This window comes from Desmodus rotundus, chromosome 1 (assembly GCF_022682495.2).
Source record: "Desmodus rotundus isolate HL8 chromosome 1, HLdesRot8A.1, whole genome shotgun sequence".
Classification (NCBI taxonomy): domain Eukaryota; kingdom Metazoa; phylum Chordata; class Mammalia; order Chiroptera; family Phyllostomidae; genus Desmodus; species Desmodus rotundus.
In genome coordinates this window covers 77,971,287-77,993,175 of record NC_071387.1, presented here as the reverse complement: position 1 = coordinate 77,993,175, position 21,889 = coordinate 77,971,287, and the positions used below count along the sequence as shown (strand labels likewise).

At 41.6% G+C, this 21,889-nt stretch overlaps 1 protein-coding gene across 1 annotated transcript; it reads right to left on the bottom strand.

Moving 5' to 3' along the window:
- Nucleotides 1-13,623: 13,623 nt before the first annotated feature.
- LOC112302733 (procathepsin L) lies at nucleotides 13,624-18,666 on the bottom strand. Its single transcript, XM_024558280.3, has 8 exons — nucleotides 18,511-18,666; nucleotides 17,223-17,359; nucleotides 16,816-16,938; nucleotides 16,566-16,715; nucleotides 16,164-16,388; nucleotides 15,553-15,718; nucleotides 14,776-14,893; nucleotides 13,624-14,024 (listed from the first exon to the last, which is right to left on the bottom strand). Exons 2-8 carry the CDS (start codon nucleotides 17,346-17,348, stop codon nucleotides 13,925-13,927), a joined length of 1,008 nt encoding a protein of 335 aa, XP_024414048.2. The 5' UTR covers nucleotides 17,349-17,359; nucleotides 18,511-18,666; the 3' UTR covers nucleotides 13,624-13,924.
- Nucleotides 18,667-21,889: the final 3,223 nt, after the last annotated feature.

Here is a 21,889-nt window from a genome sequence, read left to right as displayed (position 1 = left end):
TATTTCCTTCACCAAATCAGAGAATTTTTCTTTCATTATTTTTTCAAATAGATTTGTACTTCTTGCTCTTTCTCTTCTCCTTCTGGCATCCCTATGATGCAAATGTTGGAATATTTGAAGTTGTTCCAGAGGCTACTTACACTATCCTTGATTTTTGGATTCTTTTTTCTTCTTGTTATTTTGATTGGTTGTTTTTTGCTTCCTTGTGTTCCAGATTATTGAATTGATTCTCAGCTTCACCCAGTCTACTGTTGTTTCCCTGTAAATTGTTCTTTATTTCAATTAGTATGTCCTTCCTCTGACTGAATCTTTCTTATGCTGTTGAGGTCTTCACTAAGTTCCTTGAGAATCCTTATAACCAGTGTTTTAAACTCTGCATCTGATAGGTTGCTTATATCCATTTTGTTTAGTTCATTTTCTGAAGTTTAAACCTGTTCTTTCATTTTGGGCCATATTTCTTTGTCTCCTCATTTTGACAGCCTCCCTGTGCTTGTTTCTATGAATTAGGTAGTGCTGTTATGACTCCCTGTCTTGGCAGCCTAATGTAGTAGGTGTCCTGTAAGGTTAAGTGGCATTGCCTCCCCTATCACCCAATCTGGGTACTCAAGGTGTACCCTCCATGTGGGCTGAGTATACCCTCCTCTTGTAGTTGAGCCTGGTTTTCCTTTGGCAAGTCAACGGGAGGGATTTACCCAGGCCAGTCATCTGCAAGAATTGGCTGTGACCACTGACCACCAACCTCTGCCCCCCATGGAGGATAAGCTCTGCAGGGGCAGGGTGTCTGTGCACTGACATGGTCTGTAGCTATCCACTGGGTACTTGGGCTCTGGGGTTTCCTGGGTGTTGCAGGCCAAGGTCAGCTCCCATGTGTGTTTTGTCTGGGGCCACCCTGCCTGAGCTATAAAGCAATCTGAGATAGCTGCTATTTGTGCTGGGCTTGGATTCACAGCCCAGGCAAACCAAGGTGTGAATCTAAGCTGGTTGCTGCTAGTGCCATGCCTGGGGCCCCTTAGCACTAAATATGGGGGTTGGGGGCTCACTGAGGCTGGCTGCTGCTTGTTTGAGAGGATTTAGGAAGTTGCTAAGCATGAGCCAAGACCAGCCATTTATATGGAAAAGCAGCTTGGGTGGATCTGTAAATTGGATGGGATGGAGTCTCTGCAGATATCCAGGGTGAGGCAAACAGTGTTAGCCAGGTTGATGGAGTCTCAGATATGGCACCAGCCTGCTGGTTCTGTGGCTCCGTGGTGAGAGGGTTCAGAAAAGGAACAATGGCCTGCATTTCTGTCTGGGAGAAGGCTGTCCCCCAGCTCTCACCTTGGTGCCAGACACTTCACTTTCTCCCTGTATGCCACTGGTGTCTTTCAAGCTGCTAACCCAGTGTGGGAGCTCTTAGGGAGTGAGTCTGATTAAGTCTGGGTGTGGGTACTTTAAGAGAAACTGGTTGGAACTCCAGAAGTTTCTTTCACTGACTGAATCCCCACTGTTTTTTGCAGCCAGATGTTTTGGGAGCTTATCTTCCTGGTACCGGAACCCTGGGCTGGTGGGCCTGGTGTGGCACTGGGACTCCTCACTCCTGAGATATCCCTAAGTATTGGAAGTTCACAGTCACTATTTGTTTAAATAGTTATTTGGTTCCACACTCCTTCTCCTTTCCTTCTGGAACTTTGGTGACATAAATATTAGAACTTTTTTCTGTTCCACAGCTCCCTAAGACTGTTTTCTGTCTTTCATTCAGGTTGGATAATTTCTATTGATATTTACTTGAGTTCACTAATTCTTTCTTCTCTCATCTTCATTCAGCTAGTGAGCCCATCCAGAATTTTTATTTCACTATTGCACTTTCATTTTTATAAATTTTCACTTGTTTTTTCCTATGTTCTAGTTCTTTGCTGAGAATTTCTATTTTCCTATTTGTTTCAAGATTGTTCACCATTTGTTATTATAGAATTTTTATGATGACTACTTTAAAGTCCTTGTCAGATAACTTCCATATCTGCATCATATCAATGTTGCTGTTTGTTGTGTCATTTACTTTTCTCATTTGAGTTGACATTTTTTAACTTTTCAACATGATGGAAAATTTTGGATTGAAATTCTAGGTCTTATTTAAATCTTCCATTTTAGCATGAAGTCAACCCTTTAGGCTTAGAATGAACTTCCTGGAGCAAATCTGTGGGCTGTGGTTCAAAATTTAGTTTTCAAAGGACTTGCAGCGTTATTCTTATTTGCTACATGTGTGTGCTAAACTCAGCTGAAACCTGGGCAGAATTCTGTACCAGTGTTCAGTTTTCGAACCTTTTGTTGTATTTCTTATTGGTTTTATATGTGGACTGCTCAGAGTTTGGCCCAGGACTTTAGGCACAGATTGACAAAATTCCTTTTTCTAGCTCTGCTCTTTCCATAATCTCCACCACTAGTATTATCTAGTTGGGAGGGACATCCTTTCTCTCAGAGGTAGTAAGGATGGAGCTCTGCTATATTCTCTGCAGCTGTTGTGTCCATTGTGGAGAAGAAGGGACACAACCTGTTATTGAAGATCAGGTAAAGAAGATAAGGCTTTTGCCACAGTTTCTGCAGCTGGTCAGCGGAGATGGTTGGGGCTTACCTAGCTATTGAAGGAAAGGGATGAAAATAAGTCTTTTCCCACACTCTCCATTGCTGTAAATATGGTGTTTCCTCATTATTACTCATCAGGGAGGAATGTCAGAATCCATACACAGTCTCCATGGCTGAGAAGTGAGTGCCCCACTGTTATTTCAGGGCGGGGATGGAAGTCAAGGTGCTGCCCACAATCTCAGCAGCTGCAAGCCCAGTGAGAATCAAGGAGGAAGTGCTTTTTAATAATATTTTCCTAGATTGGGCAGGAATAATCAAAATGTTTCTGTCCTGTCTTTTTCCTAGTCTTTTAACTAGAGGGAGTGGACTTTTCTGAATTGATAAAGTGAGGTTCCTTTTAAGACAGGGCCCCACACTGAGGAGAAATTGTAGTGAAATCAAATTAAGGCAGGACAAAGAGAAGAGATGATGGAAATAAAGGTTTAGGCTAAAGTAGGTGAGGTGAGTAAAGGCAGGGCATCACAGAAAGCAAAGCCAGCATATTTTTGAACCCTACACACGAACAACAAGAGAGAGGGTAGTGTTGGAGGGGTTGAGATTCCATACTTGTATTTGAAAAACTAATGTCTGAAACTTCTCAAATTTGAGAAAAGACATAAATCTACAGATTCAAGAAGCTGAACAATTCCCAAACAGCATAAATACAAGAAACCCGTGCCAAGATGCATCATAATTAAATTACTGAAACTAAATGTTTTGACAACATTCAGAAAGAAACAACATACATATTAATTACAAGGGAACACTGATTTGTATAACAACATATTTCTTATCTGAAATCCTGAGGGCAGAAGAAAGTGAAAACATTTTTGAATTACTGGAAGAAAAAAATCTCTTAACCTGGAACTCTATAAACAGTGAAAATAGCCCTGGCTGGTATAGCTCAGTGGATTGAGTGCAGGCTGTGAACCAAAGGGTCGCTGGTTAAATCCCCAGTCAGGGCATGTGCCTGGGTTGCAGGTCAGGTCCTCTGTAGGGGGTACATGAGAAGCAACCACACACTGATGTTTCTCTCCTTCTCTTTCTCCCTCCCTTCTCCTCTCTCTAAAAATAAATAAATAAAATCTTTGAAAATATATTTCAATAATGAAGGGGAATTCGTGACATTATCAAACAAAGAAAAACTAAAAGAATTTTATGCTAGCAAACTTACTCTTAAAAAATGGCTAATGGAAGTTTTCTAACAGAAAGACTTAGAACTTTAGAAAAGAAAGAACATCAGAATGAGTAGAAATATGGGTAAATATAAAAAACTATCCAAATTTTCTTGAGTTGCTGAAATCATATTTGATTGTTGAAACAAAAATTATATCACCATGTCATGTGGTGTTGAAAATATAAGGAGGAAATAACACAATTATATTTAAGAAGTGGAGAAGGTAAAGGGACCTCAATAGAAGTAAGGCTTATACACTTCACTATTAGTTACATGCATATTGGAATACCTAAAACAATCACTAAGAAAATTAAATAAAACTATATACTCTAAATACTTTAAATAAATAAAAGTAGAACTTTAATAAATGTTCAGTTGTTGAGAACTGCCATGCATGGTTTCAGAAGCTGTAACCCCCCCATGGCTAAGGCTGAGTAAAAGATCTTGGGACCATAAGCCACTAAGGAGACAAAACTTATCCTCCTGGCAGGGACACAGCCTCTGCCCCCTTTACTTCACCCTGTTTGGCCCCGGGTGGATGACTGGTTAGCCAATGCTGCGTAAGATTCCTCAAGGGAGGGACAACCTAAGACAGGCACAGTCATGAAGGGGCCATCAGGGGACTACAGAAAAGGGGTGATGGACCTTCACCCCTTGACTTTGTCATAGCCTGAGTTCTCATTCTATCTGTAAAAAGTCTCCTCACCTCTTGGGTGCCTGCATCCACCACCTGATTTTAAGCCTGAAACAATGCCAGAGATGGGTGTGGCCTTGTGCTGAAATGGGCAGTTTCCAGGGGCGATCAGGCCTAACAAAGAATGCATAAAATCCTGTGAAACCTGCTTTGCTAGGAATACCCTCAATTTAAATGATAAGCGTCCAAGCATAGAATGAGTTTGTTTCCCAAAATTCTATGGCCTTTTGGCCTCACCTTATCTATCTGACCCTGACTCAGAATAAGCCCTCAGTTCTTTGAATGTTATCTATTCCTTGATCATTACTGCCTGACAATGATTGAGGAGCTTTATATGGCCTGTATTCCTATGCAAACTAAACCCAATAAAAGCCCATTGAGGAACAGGCTTAAGGCCCTTCTCCTCTGAGAGACCGGCCACCTTTCCTCCCCAAGCAGATCATGTCTTGGTAGACTTATTCTCATCTGAGGACAGACCCCCCCCCCAGCGCGCCCCCTGCCCACATTCAATAACCCCCAGGGAGGTAAAAAAAGGGAAAGAGAAAACAAACAGAAAGCATATAAGAAAATGACAGACTTCAGCCTTAACCTATCAGAATTATCTTAAATGTAAATAGTCTAACTATACTGATTAAAAGACAGAGATCAGCAAAGTGGATTAAAATAAAAAAACCCCATGATCCAATGATACATTGTTTCCAAGAAACTCACTTTAAATGCAAGGACATAAGTAAGTGGGAAGTAAAAGGATGAAAAACATAAAGAATGTAAATGTTAAATAAAAGCAGGAGGGGCTATATTTATATAATATAATATATAATTAATATAACAACTGGAAACAAAGAGGGACATTATATAATGATAAAATGAACAATTTACTGAGAAGGCATGGTGATCCTAAATGAGTACATACATAAATAACAATTGAACCTCAAACTGGTGAAGTAACTGGCAGGGCAGAAAGGAGATATACACAAATCCACAATTATTGTTGAGGACTTCAACACCCACTCTCAGCAACTGATAGAACCAGCAGACATGTTTAAACATTGTATTCACTAAAAAACAAACAAACAAACAAAACCAATAACGTGAAAACAGATAACCAGTATGTTTGTTAGAAATATGGTTGGTATACTCCTTTCTTTAGTAAACTTCTACTGAGCAGGTATGAAGTGCTCCTGCTCATAGAATCACATGCTTGGCTGTAGTCCAGAGCTCAGGTCAAACTCTGTGTCCAGAGGTGCAGCTGCCTCACCCTCTTGCAGGTAGGTGCCCAGGCAGCTCTTGCTCTCTGGGACCAAGCAGAAGAGAAGCCTGGTGTATAGGGAGGGCTGCTCTGTGCCCTGATGGTATGATGTGGACTCTGGCCCGTGGGGTCCCTGTGTTGTGGCTATGATGAAAAAATTCACACAGACTACAGAAGTCCTGCGGAAAAAGGGACAGCATGGCCGCTCTCTGTGTGAGAGAGAGGCCCTGACCCCTGTCTGGACAGGCTTTTATTGTTTTTCTGGGTATATTACATCGATGATGGTCCTCATTTACTGTGCACAGGTTCGCTGTGGGTGATTACCTTTTACAGATAACAAAGGAAAGAATGTTGCTAATTACTTCAAAGACAAGGAGGTTGAGATCAAAGGGAAAAGTGGTTAAACTGGTTACACTCCATACTTGGGAGGTTTAGCACAGATTTTAGGAAGTTACTTTAGAGATATGCAGTAAACATTTGCTGCTTCAATTCAGGTTGAGGGAGTTTTAGCAAAAGCAAGCCTCAAAGCAGCCTTGGTACAATGCAGGCCTGATTCCCCACAGGAGAACCTATCCATGGGGGTGGGTCCTATGTGCCAACCTCGCTCCCTGTTGGTTTTCCAAATCAGGGGCTGGGTTACATTCCCTACATCACATAGAACAGTCCCCTATAATGGTACACCAAGTTGACCAGTAAAAACACCTGCCATGATCCCCTGGGCCCCAAAAGTCTCTAGTGGCCATAGATGACTCATTGTTACCTCCATGGAACTGTCACTTTTTGGGAAATTAGGCAATACTAGAAATCTAGAAGCTTCTGATCTGAAGAGCCTTCTCCAAGACTGGTTCAGAAAGTCACCAAATGTTTGCAGCCTGACCTATGCTTTCTGAGCATAGCCATGGGGCTTTGTAGGAGGCTCATGAGGCCTATGGGATTGGCCTGTTTGAAGACACCAAACTTCTTATGCAAAGCAAGAATTTTCTCTGTAATATCCACTCTACAGTCTCCTTTTATTTTTTAAAAAATATTATATTCATTTACTTTTTAGAGACAGGGAAAGGGAGGAAGAGAGGAACAGAAACATCAATGTGTGCCCCCTACTGGGGACCTGGCCCATAACCCAGGCATGTGCCCTATACTGGGAATCGAACCAGTGACACTTTGGTTCACAGGCCAACACTCAATCCACTGAGTCACACCAGCCAGGGCTACAGTCTCCTTTTTGGATTACATTTTCTGCCCCACAGCAATAAGCACCTCCGTTCACCCAAGACAGCATTCCTGGCTAGATACTGATCCTTCTCAGGACACTCACCAGTGCCCTTCTTAAAATGTAGCTCCCAGGCCTGACTACAATATTACAGACAGGACACCATGAAATAGAAATGCACGTCACTATGTCCTTCTTTATTCAGACCTTTAAATCTATTATTGCAAACTTTTGAGATGCACTTTTGAAAGATGCAAACTTTTTTTTTTAAGATGCAAACTTTTGAAATCATGTTGTTAATCATATGCTTTTAAAAGGTACCATAAAACCATTATTTCTCTTTCATCTTGTGCTTGCATTGTATATGTACATAGACTTTTTAAATAAAATTTAACATATATACGTTTATTTAATCTCAACATAGAGCTTTACATTTATTCACAATAAATTCATTCTATTAGTTTCAGTCTTTCTAGGACTTGGAAATCCTTTAATTTTTCTCTCTCTTGTTTTAAATCTTGGTTCTTTTATTCAGAGTATACTCTATCATGGGCATTTGTTGTTCTTGCCTACCTGGTGAAGATGCCCTGGTTTTCCTGTGGGGGCACCCCTCTTCCAATGCTAATCCATGCGGTTTAGGTAGGTGCATCCCCCGCCCCCCCATCCTGATGGGGCATGTGGCCCAGGCAGGGCTAAGCAACACTGGCCTGGACACATCAGGGAAGTACTTTTCTCTAAAGAGGATCAAAGGGGAAGCCTGACAGGGAGCGTGTCCACTATAGAGGAAGCAGATCCTGGACATAACAGAGTGCTGGTGACATTTTGGACCGCTGGATCCAACCACGTCTGCAGCCAAGAGGTCCTCTTCTTGCATCAGCCAGTTTAAAATTGGTTCTGTCACTTGTAGCTAAGAGTCTTATTTAACAGACCACCCCTAGAAATTTGGTCACTGCAGCTATGACAATCATTTCTTCCTAGGTGGGACAAGTGGTGACCTTGGGCCTGGAGATTCATTTCAGAGCTGTATTCCCATTGCAGACAGTTTTCATCTCTGTTTTTTATGCGTATTTGGGGTGGTTTAGTGGAGTGGGATGGATTTGTGTGGGGGTGGTGCATATGTTAGGAGTCCCCTCAACCTTCTTATCAGTGTCACCACTCTGTTGCTTTAAATGGCTGATAAAGATCACTTGAGGGAGAGCCTATCATGGACACAGCCTGGTTATTCACCACTAGAGACCATGTGCAAACTGACAGTAACTAACGGCATTTGGGTACTGTGGTTTAGCTTTGTTTTATCCAGGTCATATTGCCAATGGGAATGTAAAATGCTATGGCTCCTGTGGAAAACGGTTTGGCAATTCCTTAAAATATTAAATACAAAATTACCACATGATCCAGCAATTCTACTATGGCACTTGTATATCAGTGTTCATGGCAGTATTCTTTATAATAGCCAACGGTGGAAACAACCCAAATGTTATCAACCCATGAACGGATAAAAAAATGTAGTATGGGCATACAACAGAATATTTAGCTTTGAAGAGTAAAAAAATTCTGATATATGTGAAACATGGGTGAACCTTGGAAACGTCATGCTATGAGAAATAAGGCAGATGTAAAAGGACAAATATGATTCCACCTATATGAGGTACCAAGAATAGGCAAATTCATGGAGACAGACAGTACAACAGGGGCTGGAGGGAGGGGAGAATGGGACATTGTTTAATGGGTACAGAGCTTCTGTTCAGGGTAGTGAAAAAATTCTGGAAGTGGATAGTGGTGATGTTTGAGCAATGCTGTGAACATCCTTAATTCCACTGAGTTGTATATGGTCAAAATGGTAAATTCTACATTATATATATTTACCACAAAAAGTTAAAAAGTATAACTTGCAGACATTGGTAGTTACTCTTAAATATTTTAGCATGCCTGGCATTAATGAGTTTTAAATATATGTTTATAACATTTCTCTTTGCATATAAATTTACATATAATGAACTGCAAAAATCTTAAATGTAGAGATTTTTCAAGTTTTGACAAATGCATATATACACCTATATCACCTGAATCCTTATCAAGATACAGAATTTTATCATCACCCCAGAAATTTCCCTTTTCACTGTCCTTCTCAGTGAAAAGTTCTGATATGACTTGTAAGAGCAGAATTGAGAATCCTTAGCCAAGGAGTTTTTTGCTTCTACCTATATTAGCCCTCCCTGTGAGTGTTGTGTGATTAGCAACATATTACTGTCCCTGAATGTGGAAGAGGAAAGGGTACAAAAAGCTAGGGAAAGGACACTTAGGTCCCAATGTTGGGGTATGGAGTGTGTGTGTTGGGGGAGGTGAAGGTAAAGAGAATAAATACTCTGGAGTTCTGATCGGAGCTAGTTTTCCATTCTCACTAAAGCGTTTTATCAGAAATGTCCTTGGTACCTCCCCTCCCTCAGTATCTATGATGTTCATCTCCCCTTTTGGCTCTTTGCAAATGCCCTCCTTACTCCACTTGGCTGCGGCAGCTGATTTTGACCCTACAGTCCACGGCTCTCAGAGAAGTTCCGTTGCTGAAGCCTGTGTGGATGACTTTGGGAGCCAGCTGGTCAGTGGCAGGTCCTTACATGTGTGCTGTATGAACGGACAGGCCGAGCAGTGTCAGTGTGAACCTCAGGAGCATAAATCCCCCAACTGGAAACTTGTCTTTATTCATGCTGGCTAAGGACAGACTGTTTCTTCCGTTCCTCCTCCTCCTTTACCAATTCTTTAATTATTTTATTCAATGATATACTTCTGAATCTGTTACTTCATGAGAATAATGTATGTTAGTTATTTTTAAAAATTGAATAATGTAGCAGAACGTATCTCTTTTAGCACCTCCAAGAAGCATATCTGGTTTATTTCTGTTGGGAACTTTTTAAAATGCACATACAAGAATGTATATGTCTCTGCATTTAAAAAAATTGAACCAAATTATTCATACTGCTCTACAGCTTGCTGTTTTCACTTGAAAATTATATTTTATAGACATGACTATGTGTTTCTTCTGCCCCGATTGACGTGGATCCCAGCCCACAGGATCCGGTGTTGTGGCGGCAGTAGACAAATACGCACGGACTACAGAAATCCTGTGGAAAGGGACGGCATGGCCACTCTCTAAGTGAGAGAGGGCAAGAGGGCCAGAGAGAGCCCAAGAGAGAGAGCTGACCGCACCCCCACCCCCCCTTCCCCGAGTCTGGACAGGCTTTTATTGCTTTTCTGGGCACATTACATCGAGGATGGTCCTCATTTACTATGCACAGGTCCACCACAGGTGATTAAGGACAACAAAGGACAGAATACTGCTAATTACTTCAAAGGAAGGATGTTACAGCTCAAGGGGGAAACTGCTCACACTCCATACTTGGGTGGTTTAGCACAGACTTCAGGAAGTTAAAGATACTCAGTAAACATTTGCTGCCTCAATTCAGGGTGAGGGAGTTTTAGCAAAAGCCAGTCTCATAGCAGTCTGGGTACAATGCAGACCTGATTTCCCATGGTAGAACCTATCCATGGACGTGGGTGCTGCCCGCCAATCTCGCTCCCCACTGGCTTTTCCGAGTGGGGGCTGGGCCACATTTCCCATGCTTGGAACGGTTCCCCATACCTGATAACATGAAGTGACTTTGAGAAAAGGACTTACATTACTCCCTCGGAGCTCTATCTTTTTTTTTTTTTTTTCTTTTCAAAGTAATGTGGGTTAATTCTAGTATCTCAAGTAAAACTTTGGTTGTAAAATATGATGGCCCAAGAAAAACAACTTATATATTCACAATTTTCTTTTCACTGACTTTTGAACGTTTTTAAGGAGAACACACCCCTGCCTCAGTCTCTTAAACCAGGTTTTGAAGACAGCTTAAGTAGGCAATCTGCTTAAGGAATCATACTGAGCCATTTCTTTACTGAGGGATGGTCAGAGGAAAATTAAAATATATAACAAAGGAAGAGAAAGTGTGAACTCCTTTATCACACCAGAAGTGGCACATTCCAAGTCATAGTTACAAAACAGGAGACCTTAAGACCCTAACCCTCAGTTTTGTTGGAGTTTGGTGTCAAGTGAAATTATGTAACATGAAATACTTTGTAATCTTCCATGAATGATATTGTAGTGTTTTAATTATTTTAAGAAGCAGTTTCAGATTGGTGAAACAAACTTTAAATTTGGTGACTACTGTCCTCAGTCCTGAAACCTGAAATACTGAAGACATTTTTTGTAAGAAATTACAGCATGAGGAAAGCTACAGCCTAGAGTAAACAATCAAGAAAAAGCACGTTCACTCAGAAAGTATCTATAATTAGATAATAGCAAGAGTTTACTGGGGCCATCTTGAAATGTTAGAAAAGTTAAAAGATTAAAAATTATTTTAAGTGTGTTTGTGTGTTGAGGGGTATAAAGTGGAGATGATGGCAAGAGAAGAGGCAGGTTGGTAGGCAAGGAAGGGGTGATGGGGGGTGAGGGGTATGCAAAAGGATGTCCCTGTGACGGTTAACTGTTGCATTGAGTTGGTTGGGTTATGGTGCTCAGTGGTTTGGTCAAACTCTAGTCTAGCTCAGCAATTTTCACCCTTTTTCATCTCATGGCACACATAAACTACTAAAATTCTGCAGTACACCAAAAAAAGTATTTTTTGCCAATCTGACCAAAAAAATAAATATAGTTTTGGTTCATTTACACCAGGTGGGTATTGTTGTGTTGGCTATTGCCCACCGGCCCCCCCCTTTTTTTTTTTACCATCTAAGGAGAAAGAGATCAGTGGCCCTGACTAAATAGTAGGTATTGCAATAGGTATTGCACGTTTTCAAAGTTTTTGCTACACACCAGCGGTCTAGATGTTGCTGTGAAGGTATTTTGTGGATGTAATTAGCATGTATAATCAGTTGACTTTGAGTAAAGCAGAGTATCTTCCCAGAAGTGGCTTGGACTCATCCAATCAATTGAAGTCCTCAGGAGCAAAACTTGAAATTTCCTGGAATTCTGCCTTAATATTACAACATAGAAGTACTGTCCAAGTTTCTAGCCAGCCTAGTCTGCCCTAGAAATTTGGACTTGCCAGTCCCCACAATGGCATAAGTCAATTCCTTAAAATGCAGATTTTATTACTGACAGAGGACAAGAATCTCAAGAATGTTTCCTGAATTGGTTTGAGGAACTGACTCCCTAATCTGATTAGAGCACTGATAGTCCCTGCAAGGCGTGATGTGGCCACAGAGATAGGCGAAATACCACCAAGGGATATTCCTAATCACATGCTTGTAAAGAGGTAAGGTTCTGGGTGACCATGCATTTGATATAGTAGAACATCTTGGTCAAACTAATGAGTATGAGATTGGCTGTTTGCTTAAAACTGCACTGGACAAAGTAGGGAAGGAAAAGGATAAGCTCAGGTCTTTGGATTTCTGGCTCTTGCCACCTAAATGACTGAAGTTTCTGTATCTGCCTTAAAAGAAGTTCCTATCACTTGTAGCCACAGAGCTGAGATTTGAAAACTAAAGCCATAGTCTCATCCTCCAAATGGCTGAATCACAGTGCCAGTTGAATTCCCAACACACAAGGTTATGAGCTGTTAAAGCGAGGGCATTAATTGGGAAGGAATGTGCTGAAACCTGGAATGGGAGTATCTGGACGCATTCTGATGAAGCGGGGGATATTGAACCCCTAAATCCTGCTGAGCTTCTTTGCCAGAAGGCCTTCTAGCTCTGCCTGAGGTTAACCCTGCTTTGCCTGAGCAATGCAGGTAATGGCCTCCCCTGAGGTACTTTCCTTGCCAGACACTGCTGATCTTCTTAGGAACTGCTCTCACCATCCCTATTTCTAGAACCAGACTCAAGTAAGGTGCAAAGTGTGACCCATTTTGGGTGTACTACATTCCAAAAGAACTGTGATTTTTCCAACTTATACGCACATATCTAGGGAATATGAGAAGGGAATGAACATTATAGATTAGACTGAATTGTAAACCCCCATTTTCCCCAGAGATCTCTCACCCATCTTCCAAAGCCAGAACTATTTTTGTAGCTTAGCCTCCTTTCCTGTAGAACTTGAACACATTTCTTCAGTTATTACTAAGCACCTGAGATCTATTCACCACAACCACTAAATGTTCTTTTGCTCACACTAGGTAACAAATGAGGCTTTTCCTAGAAGAGTTATGTGGAATGTCCTCAGAGACTGGGCAGAAGAAAGACAAACAGCCTTGGCGATGCTCTTGTGTTGGGTCCTTTCTCAACTGCAAAGTAGTCACATGGTTTTCATCAGCAAGTCAGGAAGACGCTTCGGTTACTGGCTCTGCGACTTTTTCACATAACCTCACTAGGTTCTAACCAACTTGAGTCTAAGGAAGGAGTTCCTTTTCTAGTATCTAAAACCTAGAATTCTGTATGTCTATTCACTTCTCTAAAAATTAAATTGTTTTCCTTTATTAAAACAAATTTACCTTTGTCCTTCCAGATTGTTTATTACATTTTCCTAGATTCAAGGGTTAGGTCAACACCCCCAATGGGCAGCTGACATAAAATCCATGTATTTATAACTACAAGATCCAGAGGGCTACCCAGTATCTTTCTCCCACACACCATTGACACATTCAGTTATGTCTTTATAGCCCAATTATATTTCCTGACTATGCAAAAATTTAGTGAATTAAAAACAGAAAGAAGTCCACATCTACATAATGAATTAAAATTTATTTTAAAAGGTAAAGTTTTATATATCCTTTTAAAAAATGAAAATTCAAAAAAGTCTGAGAATTAAGCAATGAGTCTTCAATATTATAAAGCTATTTAGAACAGTCATTAAAGAACTGGTAACATTTTACCCTTTTAAAAATGTCAGAGAATTCACATCACAACTTGGATCCTTGATGATTCAAGTTTCTCATCTTATACAATAAAGGTCTGATCAGTTTTAAGGTAGAATTCCTCCAGATATGCCTGTCCTCAAGGCTTCTATTATCACTGTCCATCAGCTCACACGGTGGGATAGCTGGCCGCGGTGGCGATTCCACAGTGGTTGCTCTGGTCTCTGGCCATTTTTACGTAGCCACTCATGCCCCATCCTGTCCCCCAGCTGAAAGAACAGCATGTTTTCCATTTTACACAAAGAATCAAATACACATTAGTTTCATTAATAATACTAGGTAATACTTAAAAGTGTTTAACATGTATCAGATACTATTCTCAGTGCTATTACACACAGTTATAAGTATATTAATTCTCCTGGGTCCTTATTTTAACTTATTAAGATAGGAAATTGAGGCAGAACAGTCCAGTGTAACAGTCTGTTTCCACAGGCTCTCTTACACATCATCTCAGTTAAAGATTTTAACTGTGAGAATCGCTCCTGACAACCCCCAAGGCCTCTGAGAGATGGGAAACAATGCAATGGCAGGGCATCGAAAGAATGGTAACAGGAACAATGCAGAGACCACTGAACTCCTGGGCAATTTTTAGACTTAAAGAATCAGCAGAGGTAGATGCTTCTGCTCACTATACCTTGGTGAAAAAACTGGAGACAGAAAAAGGAACCCAGCTCTCAACCCTGCACGTAAAAAATCCTTTGTCTAAAACCCTTGGGGCCAAATGTATTTCTTAAGAAAATTTTCAGAATTTTGAAATACAATATTACAAATACATGACACTAACCAGGTTGCTACACTAACAGAATCTTATATTCAAACATCAGAACTTTTGTATTATCTCTAAGTGGGAAAAAGACTCCTGGGATTTCAAAATTGAGCATTTTTGGACCTAAAACCAAATACTGATTTCAAACAAGGATTCCCTTTTCAATTTCAAATGTAATATTTGGAGTTTTATACCTGTTCTTGACAATCCAAAATTTATTGCTGTCTGATTGTGCTCCTTCAGATCCATAGCCAACCACCAGAACACCATGATCCAAGTCTTTGCTGCTGCAGTTTGGTTCATAGTATATGCCTGTGAGGGCAAAATTCAGTGGTGGGGTGAGAACCTCCAAATGACAGGTGACGGGAACCTTCCCTATCTACCACCGTTAAGAGAGGCATCTCAAAGCTCAGTGTAATGTCATACATTCCAAGTAAGACTTAACATCTGCCAAAAAATAGTAATGGCTGATAAAAGTAAAAAATCAAACTCAACTCACTGGAAATCAACAAAACAATTAAATCCAATAAATATTCTACCTAAAAAAAATTTCAATAAGATCTAGTTATCCAGACCAATATGATTTAGGCACTCATCTAACTAATATTAATCAGCATAATCCTTTCTACTCCTAGAATGCCAACTAAATGTTCTATAAAGAACCCTGAGACATAGGGCTCTTTATAGTTCTAATTACAATAGTAAGAAATTATTGGAAAAAAGGTCCAACAATTGGAGAATAGTTAAGTAAATTAGGTTATATCTACAGAATAAATTACATAGCCATTTAAAAATATCTATGAACAGTTTGTGATCATGAGGAAATATTTAAAGTGGAAACACCACTATATTCAATGCACACACTCAAAATTCTACAGTCTTGGAAAGGACTCCATACCAAAAAGGTAACCATGGTGGTGTTTTCTGTTTTTGCCTGCCTGCATTTCTATAATGAGAAGACAGACACCTACCCTCACTATAGAACTGGAACGATGAATGGCCTGCATCAATAGCAACCGAGATGGGCCCCACAGTTGCCACTGCCTTCATAAGGCCCCTCTCATGCTGAGGGATATCCACAAAGCCAGTGTCGTTGGCAGCAGAATACTCAGGTCTGTAGTTACAGGTATTTGATTCCTTTTAAAGGTAAAAGGGAAGAGACAATGACTACCAGCCACCTCCTGGGAAACATTAGTTCTAAGACCTCAAAACTTAGCAGTCTGCACCTTAATGATTTCTAAGTCAACTTTGACAGCAACCCAGAAAGCAAAATGCTACTGGTAGCCTTGAAATCGAAAAGTTAGCAAATGAAACTTTAGGTCTACCTGTCCTTGGGAAATTTTTCACTAAGGAGAAATTTGCATTACATGCAGAATAATTCATATATTCTCCATGTTACATAGAAATAAAACCATCTATATAGTTAACCACCTAATCAAAGATCTGTGCAAAGGCTGAAAATTTACAGCTACAGTTCTGAGAGTTTGTACCTAAAATGTGAATGCTAAGGTGTCTGTTACCTCTGAAAATGTTCAACTTTCAAAAGCAGAACTGGAATAACAAGATAAGGAGCTCCATTTACCCTTCCAAGATATGGGTAGGATTCCTCTGAGTCCAGGCCTTTGTTGTCCTTGACATACTGGAAGGCATTATCCATTAAGCCACCATTGCAGCCCTGATTGCCTTGAGAGTGAGAGCAGTCCACCAGGTTCTGCTCACTCAGAGAAACAAGTTTGCCCGTTTTCCGGAACATCTGTCCTTCAAGAGCACCATTTGCGCTAAAAGCCCAACAAGAACCACACTGACCCTGAAAATAAAAAAAGTGATCAGCTTATAAGACAAATACAAAGATTGACAACAACCCATATACCTGAACACTATTTTTAAAAAACACTAGCAAACTGCAAGTTATTCCAGTCTTTCAAAGCAGGGATGCCATTCGTCTTTGGCTTTCCTGAGATAAAAGATGTGAACACTACCACACCTGATTCTTCACAGGAGTGACATAGCCTTTCTGTCTCCAGTCCACAGATGAGGGGATCTCAGCAAACAGAGGTTCTCGGAACAATCTCCCATTCCTGTGCTGCTTCTGCTTTAGAAAGCCATTCATCACCTGCCTGAATTCTTCATTGGTCTATAAGGAAAAGTGAATAAATTGTTGAAAAAGCAAGAGGTTATTTTGCTAAAGTACTGAGAAGAAGCACAAAAACTAAAGCCTCCGGTGCCACACTCACCATGTCACCAAAGGCATTCATGGCCATGGTGAAGCCATGTTTCCTTTGGCTGTATTCCCGATTGTGCAGTTCAATCATTTTCCTATTTTTCTCCCACACTGCTCTCCTCCATCCTTCTTCATCCTAGAGGCAAACATATACCATATTGTCTTTATTTCTACTGAAAACCCAGTGGATTTGCAGACAAAGAGGAAGAGAAACCACAGCCCGGGAAGGCTTTATCCTTCTGGGTGCTGTTCTCTAAGTTCCAACACAGGGAAGTATACCCGTATTGTGCCCATTACTGGCTGCCATTAAGTTATTGCCTTGGTAAAGCTGACCTCTAGAAGTGCCTCTCTGGCTATAAACTCCTAACTGCAAGGGCCCTTCTCAGTGGGATCCCTCTCAACAGTTCCAATGTTACCAACCGCGCCATAAAGTCTCCTGTACGTTGCCTTCCACTGGTACCACTCTGCATTCAGACTGTGGTCAAATTTTGGAATAGCTGAGGCTATTCCCAAGAAAAGGGCAGCCAGGAGAAGTGAAGTTTTCATGTTTCAAAAACCTAGAAAGGGGAGGAAAAATGAGTTATCTGATTAGACCAATCCTTCTAAAAAACCTATCCTTTCTAACGAAAACCTTTCTTCTGAGATGTTATAGTCACTACTGTTGGGTAATAACATTTAAATTACCTTCCCAAATATTTATGGAAGTCCGTGGAAGAAGGCTAAGAATGTGGGTGGAGAAACAGGCTAGGACTTACCAAATAGCGGAGGTATATGATTCAGCCATCAAAATGAAAAACAGACTGACAAGTGCTATGGGAACTGAAACAGACTTCATTGTAATAGTACAATGATAATTTAGGTTTCGATAAGAGTCTTCGGGTACCTTATGGGTCAGAATTTTAAAGCAACGACCAGGTAACTGTTGGTCCTGATTTTTTAGTCAAGGTATCAAAATGACTCAGAAACTCTTATTTCCCAGGACGCCTGATCCCAAGTAGGGACAAGGATCCTTCAGGAGTTAGGTGTCCACCTTACACCCTTCTTCTTGACTTGTACGGCAGGGGGTGAAATATGCCTACAAACCTTTCTGAAAGGCCTTCCCAGGAAAATATGGGCAGGACTGCACCAGCGCTCTGCCGTCCCCACAACTGGCCTCTGCACCCGACAACCCTAGTCCCTCTCCTATACCCGCGACGCCATCACAGGGCTCTCAGGAGTACGAGCCCCCGGTTCCCCAGCCTGCACGGGCCCTGCTCTCCAGGTGTTCTGAGAAGCAGCCCCCGCCAGGTGACGCTGACGTTGCCGGCGGGCCGGCCGCGGGAATGCCGCTCCGCCCCCTGCGCGCCGCCAGCCGCGTCCAGAGGATGTTGACGCTTTCGTTGGGAGCCGGGCCCCACCGCCCCGCTACCGCCCGGAGGCTGACCCGCTCCACGCACAGGCCTCGAACGCCCGGAGGCGGACCGGCTCCAGCCCAGGTCTCAGCGGCCCCCCGGGGTCGCTGACTCTTCCTTCTACCATTCCCCACCTCCAGGCTGCCAGGGGCAGGGGCAGGGCTCCAGGCAGCGCCGACCCAGCCTCACCAGCCCTCACCAGCTCCGGGTAAGCGGACGCCCCCGTTCCCGGGGGTCGCGCCTGCCCTGTTGCCCCTGTCCTCGGGTGGGCCCCTCCTCCAGTCCCTGTCTCCGACGCGCCTCAGCCGTCGACTGACCTGTGGCGGCCACAGCTGCGCAGGGCACTCCACAGACGCAGCAAACCCCTCGAAGGTCGACGAGGCCCGCGGTTCTGACCCAGGGGCTCCTGACTCAGCCTTTAAGGCCCCGGGTTTCGTCCCGGGCGCCCTGCCCCCACGGCGCCTGTACGCGCCGCGATTGGCTGAGCCGGCCCGGGGCGGGGCCTCTGGGCGCTGGGATTCCCGGCCCGTGACATCCCGACTCTTCCCGGCAAAAGTCGAATCTACCTCAGTGGACCCGGAGAAGGCGAGCTCGGGGACAGGGTCAGCGGTGAGGAGCGTCTCCCGCCTCCCTGCCAACCCGATCCACTCGTTACTCTGAAGTCATGCCCTTGGCGGGCGGTTCATGAAGAGCTTACAGGGAAACCTGAGTGGATTTTCACTGTGACCCTTGTGTTCTTTGGTCCTCGAGTTTTTGGTTAGAATATCAGGAACGCTGAGAACAATGTAATCTTGTGTAGTGGTTCCTGTTTATTCCGCCGCAAACTGTGGGGCTGGCCCCCCGAAGGCAAAGCCCCCAGGCAGATGTGTGTGCTCCCTGTTTGGGGATGGCTGCAGCTGGGTTTGGGAAGAATGTGGGGAGGAAGGGCAATGCCCCAAACACGGGGCGTGATACTGGGATGTCCAGCCTTTTGGCGCCTCTGGGCCACACATTAAATACATTGTGACATGTAATCACACACACAAATCTCACAATGTTTTAAGTAAATTCACAATTTTGTGTTGGGCCGTATTCATAGCCTTCCAGAGCCACCGGGCCGCAGGTTGACACCGCTGGTGGCCCAAATCCCTGCGAGGAAAGGGGTCAGACTCGCTGGGTCTCCAGGGAAGGCTGGCATCTGTGGTGCTCCTTGCCTGCCAAGCCTTTCTGAGAACCAACGGAAAAGAGTTATTTACAGGAGAATTTGACTTAATAAGAAGAACAGCAGCTGAGAAGGCAGAAACTGCTTTTACTTCCCTACGTTCTGCATTATGGGTGTCTTCCTTAGTATCCAAAGTCCTACTCTTGGCTCTAAGAAATGTACTTTATTAACATTTAATGTCAGAGTTTAGGTTACGCTGTCTGAAGAAATATACCAGGTGGAGATATATATGTGTATATGTATATATGAAAATTAATTAAGAAATGTTTTAAAAGTTTAAAAAATTATTTAAGAAACATTCATTGTAGAAAATATATTTTAGAAAATAAACATCCCTCATCCCCTCCCTGTAACTCCTTGGTAGGCATATCTTTATATTTTTTCACAAAAATGGAGTCATAATGTGTGTTGATTTGTAAACTCTTAGTCAAAATTAAATTGAGAGACTTCACAGAAGCACAGACAGATATTTAAAAAATCAATTTATTAAAAATTTCACTTCATGTCTTTTGAAGTAAAATCCCTTTCCTCTCAAACACTACTAGATACCACGAGTTCTCAAGTGGTTACAAAGTACATTGTATTGCATATGGCTGGAGGTATTTTTTTTCTTTAAAAAAAGATCTGTCAGTCAACAGAAGTGGAAAGAAATGAAGACCACCAATATGAAAACAACTTGCTATGTATAACAAGGGAGACAATTCAAAGACAGTTGGGTTGAGGAAAAGCTTTATAGTAAAAAACAAGGAAGCTTCTCTAAGCCCTGATTAGAGGGTGTTGTCACGGGGAAGCTGTGGGAGGAACAACTAAAAATGGAGCATCATTTGTGATTGGTTTGGGGAGAATATTTGGATTTCTCTGATTTGTCCTGGGTGGGAAGTGGAAGCAAAAATAAGTTGGGAACCATTCAGCACATCCCGACTGCTCTGAGGTAGATAGTACAGAGGTTTCTTTTATAGGTCAGAGTACTATTGTCATATAAAACCTAGCCACTGTTATTTTGTTTACTCAGCCCATCACAAGAAATCTAAGTTATTCTAACACGTGGGTTTTATAGTTGCCCTTGGGTCACAGCTGGAGAAGATTGCACAGGGTGGAAAAACCTGCTACTGCACCTTAGGCAATAGCCTCACAGCAGACTGTGTGGCAGGTGCTGCTCCGAAGAATGGCATCATCCCCTTTGTTTCTTGAGATGTGATACAAATACAATAAAACAAAAAATGGACTCTTTATTGCAAATATGCTAAAAACCTAAAATTCAGTCAAGAAATACCCAAATTCAAGAGAAACACAGTAGAAAATCATTAAGGCAAGAGGGTGGAAGATGTTACTCCAACTCATGACATTGATTTATAAATCTGTTAAATAATTCATTACAGAGATTTATTGCTACTAACTATTGTATTCCCTCTCTTCTTCTAGTCTTCTTCTTTCTTTGCAAAGTAACTGAGTGATAATTATTAAAATGGTCATATTTTATTCAAGCAACCCAAACTTAGCTCTGCCTTTGATAAAATACAATTGGCAGAACTTCCTGATTCCCATTTAAAATGCAGTGTCAGTAAAAATATCTTCTTGTGTGTATCTGCCTAGATTTCTTTTGCTCAGTAGTAAAACAGGATATAATTCTTTACCTCTGAAAGTTTTTAACCATATGGGAATGAACAAATCTAGTGTGCTGGTATTCAAGACCATGAGGCCACCTAAAACCTCTCCCCAATAAAACCTCCCCCTTCAATTTTTTGAAATTCACTAAGCCAAGATTTATGCTTAAAAAACATTATCCAGAAAATGGTCTACTTGTAAAGTGGTTTCATACCTATTACCATTTATAATTTTCTGGAAAAGAGCCTGTTTATGATTAGATGTTCATATAAAGCCACTTATAAAATAACATTTTTCTGAGCCACTGTAACCTTGCTTTCTCTGTAGGGTTAAACAGTTAGCCAAATTGTTAAGTAAATCAGTCAACAAGAATTAATTAAACTCTTACTTTGTGTTCATTGTCCTCTCCTGGTATAGTTCGTGCATTTACTTAGGTAGCATAATGTAACTTTACTAACAGCTTTTCTGAAGCTTAGCCTTCTTTCCATTTTAAAATTTGAGATGACAGTAATCTTGATTTTACAGAATATGATCGATATATTTAAATGAGATTATGGCAAAGCCTCTTGGTGTAGTAGATAACAAAGGAGCTGATCTTGTAGGAATTTTTTTTTTCCATCCCTAAGACTATCATCCACAAACTCTTCTTTGGATGTGAGAGTATCTTTTCCTGAAATCTGAAAAAGTCTTTTCATGAAATAAGATGTAACAAATTCCAATAAACTTGATGGCTTAAAACAACAGAAATTTATTCTTTCACAGTGATGAAGTTCAGAAATTTAAAATAAGTATCACTTTGAAAACCAGGTGCTGGTAAAGCTGCATTGTCTGGAGGCTCTAGGGGAAAACCTTATTCTCTCCTCTTTGGCCTCTGGTGCCTCCAGGCACTC